Here is a 6,191-nt window from a genome sequence, read left to right as displayed (position 1 = left end):
TGAATGATACAAGCAGAGCGGGAACGCTGGCAGCACTTCAAACACGTAGAGAGAGAGAGGAACGAGTCTGAACACTGATGATTGACTGATGATTAGGTGATTAATGCTGGTTTACAAAACTTCCACCAACAGTTCAGTCCCTGCATGACTGGCTAACACTGGGTTCCATTGTATAGAGGAGTTCGGGAATTAATGTGTTTCTGTGTTGGTCACTGAAGGCAGCATCTCCCTGGTCCAATGGGATTCCTCCATGTGATTTTGGATTATTGAAGAAAATATATTCCCAACATTTATGATATTTACACATTTTGTTCAGCAGGATAATCCCCACATATTAACACTTTATGATTTCTGAAGTAAAGAACTAATGTTGGGCTATAAAGGAACTACAGCACGGTCACATGACTTCACGTCACCACCGCTAAGCTAAAGGTGGCTAATGTTGGGCTATAAAGGAACTACAGCACGGTCACATGACTTCACGTCACCACCGCTAAGCTAAAGGAGGCTAATGTTGGGCTATAAAGGAACTACAGCACGGTCACATGACTTCACGTCACCACCGCTAAGCTAAAGGTGGCTAACGTTGGGGTGATGGCGTATATGGTATTTATCTACTGATGTATTTTATGTCGTAGAACAAAAATCTCTTCAGCTTCTGTTAACCACAGACATTATTTCCGGCTAAGAACCAAAAGCACATTTAGAAACCATTGAAGAGGAAGTGCTAAATTGAGTCATGTCAGAGTTAAGGACTCATTCCTGCACCTCTCTAGACTTTCCATTATGACCCCTGGATTAATGCAGGTTAGGTATAATTAGCTCCTGTGTTAGAGCTGTGCTGCCTAGCTCTGTGCCCACTATGTGAAAGTGCAGTTGTCCCTTTCTTATTATAGAGTTCACTGCATGGCATGGCTTCACGTACAGCTCCAACACTGGCTTATTGACAGCTAGTGAACCTAAAGGACTCTTGTCCGTATTCTAGGTGACTTTATATAAAAGAAGTGAACGTAAAGGAGTCTTTTTGCTTCTTATATCTTCAGCATTAGTTCCAAAGGTTGAAATAAAGGAACAAAAACAGCCCTTTTTTTCCCATTTGTGTTTCTCCTGATATGAACTCCCATTGTGTAAGATTGGTAAGGACTATTTTCAGTTAAACAAAACTATGATGAGAAATTGACATTTCAAATGCATTAAATCCATTAATGCATATTGTAGATACCAGTGTGTAACATCAGGAAAACTGTCGCAATTTTCAGGGTGTAGGTTTCAAAAAGGCTGTAAACAAACATCGATCTGGTAACTGGAGCCGTGCAGTGTGTGTGTGTGTGTGTGTGTGTGTGTGTGTGTGTGTGTGTGTGTGTGTGTGCCTACCACTTGCAGGATGGTGGGGTTGCAGCCGATGATGAAGGGCAGACTGCGGAAGCCCTTTATGCGATGGGCGATTCTTACAGGCAGCTCCTTGTGAAGATACTTGGCACTGCTCTGAGATCACACACACACACACACACACACACACACACACACACACACACACACACACACACACACACACACACACACACACACACACACACACACACACACACACACACACACACACACACACACACACACACACACACACACACACACACACACACACACACACACACACACACACACACACACACACACACACACACACACACACACACACACACACACACACACAAAGCAAGTGAGTCACAGAGATCAATAAGTTGCCCTTCATCCAACCCAGAACCAGAACCGCTATATTTAGATTGCTAAAACCAAGCAACAGTTCAGATAAAAAGCAAAATGAAATAGAATAAAATAATTATAAGTAATGTAACAAATATATTATAATAATTATTAAATAACAAAAAACATATTAAATTATTATTTTTTTAAATCTAATAAATACACATCTATGGTTAAAAATAATAATTCAGCTCGTACGAATTGGGAAGTAGCAGACAGTGTTAACAATTATACAAAATGATATATTGAATAATAGTACGGTTGAGATATTTACCAGAACGTGGTGTCCATCAGGAGATTTCCCAGAATACAGCAGGGTGGCGAGAGTCAGCCGAATCGAGGCCTGGAGAGGAAACAAACAGATCCAGGGTCAGAGCTGCACGTTATATTACACTATGGGACCAGAACGTACTTTAACAGAGAGCTTTCTATACACTTTGCATGCATGTGGTTCCATTCACACTACAATTATGGGCACGCATTAAAGGATCCACTCTGGGTCAGTTTATTACCAGGAGTTAATGGCTTTGGATTCAACAGACCCCCTCACATAGCCTTTGCATTACGAAGAATATAATATAATACAAATTATATAAAAGGCACAGCTGCCCCTTTTCTTTGCAATACTATTTCATATTCATCCTTTATTGATTTTTGTTTTTAATTCCTTGTCCCCCCCCCCTTGTATGTTTGTGTGAATGAGATTGCGGGGTAATGGGGTACGTGTTTATTTGTCAACTGTACTAGGAAAACACAGTATTTTACATTTTACATGTAATGTCTTGAAAATGTTTGATATCTGTGACGAAAAATCATAAAAAGATTTATAAAAAAAGACACAGCTGTTACTGAAGCTGGAATCCAGGAATGTACCTGTAGCAGGGTTATGCATTTTTCTACAAACCTGTGTATTTGAGGCCAATTATCAATTTAATAAACCAAACTGACTAAATCAGGAGTGTAATAAAGCCGGTACGAGCTCCTCTGATGTCTTTAATCCTTAATGTAGTGTTTCTGTAAACATTCAGGAAAACCAGCGCCCCCAGTATGACCCTTTGTGTGTTTCCGCCTCAGGCAACCCTGTGTATTGCATGTAAACAAAGCAATGAATTATGGGTAATTTACTCGTGTAAATTCTGCAGAAATGCAAAATATGAAAAAGATGATTCTTTTCATTCTTAATATCTGCAGGTTATTTTAAAGATGACGTGGTTCATTGTTAGGTCTTTAAAATGTTATAAAACAGTACAAATGGTCAGTCCCAGGGTCTCAAAATCCAACGTGATGTCTTTAAACGTGTCGCTGTTGTTGTTAGTCAAAAACATACTAATAAATAAAGGAGAAAAGATTATATTATAGAGGCTGAAAACTGTCCATTTTGCAGAACGACTAGGTTTAAAAATGGTCTTTATTCTAGTTCTCCTGCGGCTAATAACAGAGAACCGCTTTTATTAATGAGAGCTCAGCATTGGTTTGATATTAACGGGCGCTGAGACCCCGGTAACGTCGGCAGAGACACAATCTGTCAGGAGTTGTAAACACATGTTAGTGAGTGGCGGCAGCAGCAGACCGCTCTGTGAGTCAGATCTGAGGCGTCTGAACCACAAACAGAGAACCATTAGAGAAGACCTGTTTATCGACTGAGACACGGGGAAACAAGGCTTTGCTCAAAGGCTTCAGGGCAGAACTGGAAGCACAACTGCACCATGTCCACAGAGAGAAATACACAGCAAGGTCAAAACAACCTCACTTTTTAAAGTATATCCCTAAGTCAGTACATTAAGTCAAGTGAGCTACTTTAGTGCAATTTTGTGGTACTTTCCATTTACTTAGTAGTTTTATACAGCGCTTTTCCTGGTGCTCAAAGCGCTTCAAAACAGATGAAGATGTTGCATTCAAAACACAATGCCTCTCTCACTTATGGAGGACACTTTTCTGCAGAATCAGAACTTTTCCTTTTGATTTTCTGCTCTTTCCGAGTACTTCCTCCACCTCTTTATTTAATAGTCGTGTGACCGCCTCAAGTTACGAAACAAACACTGAGTCCAGTCTTGTGGAATTGGATATCAGAAGCTTTGTGCACGTACATATTAATCTGAGCAACTAAACCTGTATTACTTTACAACAAGCCACTTACAGTAAGTGCTATCAGCCATGAAGATAACAAACAGATCCTGGACACACACACACACACACACACACACACACACACACACACACACACACACACACACACACACACACACACACACACACACACACACACACACACACACACACACACACACACACACACACACACACACACACACACACACACACACACACACACACACACACACACACACACACACACACACACACACACACACACACACACACACACACACACACACACACACACATTAAAATTCGGTTTCATTTCAGTATTTGAATAACAAAAACAGATGTAAATGACTTCCTTATTAAAACTGAAGAAATACTTGTGTTTTGCTCAAGACATCTGAAAAATGTAGCTAGTTATTGGGACATCGATGTTATTGCCAGAATAAAAGGAACAACTGACAATAAAAGAGGGTGGGAAATACTTTTGACAGCACACAAAGAGGCTGGAAGTTGTTAGTGTGCACCCACCCCTGTTTGACAGCATGTTCCCTTTAATAGACACAAAGTGATGGGTCGACTTGACCTAAGACAGTCAGTACAGACCATAGACTGTGTATATAAAAGGCCACAGACAGATGTACACCATCCACTCTCCATAAATCACGGTGGCATGTTATGTTGTTATGAAAGCGGTGTTATTTCAGCAGCTAGACACAATGTTCTTTAAGATCCGAGACACTGCGTTCAAGTGCTCAGTGGAACTAGGTCAAATAGCGGTCAGGGCTAACGTAGCCCTTTACGTTATTAAACATTAGATTATAATCGAACATCTTAACAGTGATAGTATGAGTGGATACAATTAGACACACTTTGTAACATCGTGTGCTTAGAGTGAGTGATATTAATGACATTATACAGGCTTTTATATAATTTTTTTAATGTTATTATAGTTCTCAAAATAGTTCTCCATCTGTGTTTTTAATTTTTGTTTTACTTTTACACCATGACACGAAGTCAAATTCCTCTTACGTGTCAACCTACCCGGTAATAAACCTGTTTTTTTTTTTATTCTGATCTGAACATCTTATCCGAGTAACGTTAGAGGGAAGCTTCCCATTTACTTGACTTTTCCAGTGTCAGTGAACGCAGCTGAGTCGTAGCTAACGGCTGCTCTAAAGCTACAGTTAGCTTTGAACTCTCCTCGTCGTTGTCACAGTTTGTAATACTAAATACCCTTAAAGTCTTAATGGTTACCTTCTCCGCGGACACGTCAATGGCGGACTGGTTGTAGAACGAAGTGACGGTCTTGGATCTTTCCCTCGCCATCTCCGAGTAACCCTGCATGGAGGAGGCGGATCGGAACCTCAGCGGCACTGTTGTGATAATCGGGGCCGAAAACAGGGTGCCTAACCTCGGCCTGGCTCGGCAGGAAGCACCGCTGAGCATCTCCACGGCGAGACCCGCGAAACCCATCGTTTCTCCGGACAGAATAGTGTGTGTGTGTATGTGTGTGTATGTGTGTGTGTATTAAATGTGTAAATGTTAGGAGGCCATCAGGGTCGCGTCGTAATGGTGCACAAAGGCACGAATACAGTACAGAGAGGGTATAGAAAGGGCTTTGTGCGCATTGGCCAGTAGCGGAGAGATACGAGGTGACGTAATGAGGCGTTTTCCAATGAGAGAGAAGAGGAGGCGGGGCTTAGGTGTAGTGTTAACTCCATGCACTACTGTACTACTGTAACTATTATAATAATATTAAAATATAGTAATATTTACATGACATAAAGATTAAATATGAAACATATAATTAATTAATAAAAGTACCAAGTACAGTAAAAAAAAATTATTAAAAAAATAATTTAGTAAAAGTTATTTAACTATTGTACCATTAAAATAAAGCAATATTTACATGAAATAAAGATATAACCAGAGATTTGTTTTTATTAACAAATAATTTAAATAAAAAGTATTTTCACTCCAAAAGCACACACACAATGAAAGAAGTTTGAAAAAATGCAGTTTATTTTTATCAAAATATTCATACAACTTGTTGGGGTGCGTCATGATGGGTTCTCTAATGAGAGAGAAGAGGCGGGGCTTAGCTGCAGCGTTAACCCCGCCCCCTCCATGCTCTACTATACTGTACACTGCAGGTAAACAAGTGTTACACCTGTGACTTCAGAGCTTACTTACACCACACTGTATAAATACTGAGTTACAAGTACAAGCAATGCAGGGGAAAGTACAAATAAAAATATATACTGTATAAAAGCCCATACAGTAAGAAAGTGCACAAAATGTGAGTTTTTTGTGCAAAGAAT

At 40.0% G+C, this 6,191-nt stretch overlaps 1 protein-coding gene across 1 annotated transcript in view; it reads right to left on the bottom strand.

Annotated features, from left to right (window-relative positions):
* The window catches only part of bckdk (branched chain ketoacid dehydrogenase kinase), a 9,869-nt gene extending 4,369 nt beyond the window's left edge, over positions 1-5,500 (bottom strand). The window contains exons 1-3 of the mRNA XM_079648644.1: positions 5,125-5,500; positions 2,039-2,107; positions 1,291-1,485 (exon numbers count right to left, since the gene is read on the bottom strand). Coding sequence (XP_079504770.1) covers positions 1,291-1,485; positions 2,039-2,107; positions 5,125-5,343 — 483 coding nt within the window. The 5' untranslated portion in view covers positions 5,344-5,500. The remainder of the gene's footprint in view (positions 1-1,290; positions 1,486-2,038; positions 2,108-5,124) is intronic.
* Between the last annotated feature and the right edge of the window lie 691 nt (positions 5,501-6,191).

Source organism: Notothenia rossii (assembly GCF_949606895.1).
Source record: "Notothenia rossii genome assembly, chromosome: 9".
NCBI classification, from domain to species: Eukaryota; Metazoa; Chordata; class Actinopteri; order Perciformes; family Nototheniidae; genus Notothenia; species Notothenia rossii.
This window is presented reverse-complemented; position numbering and strand designations above follow the sequence as displayed.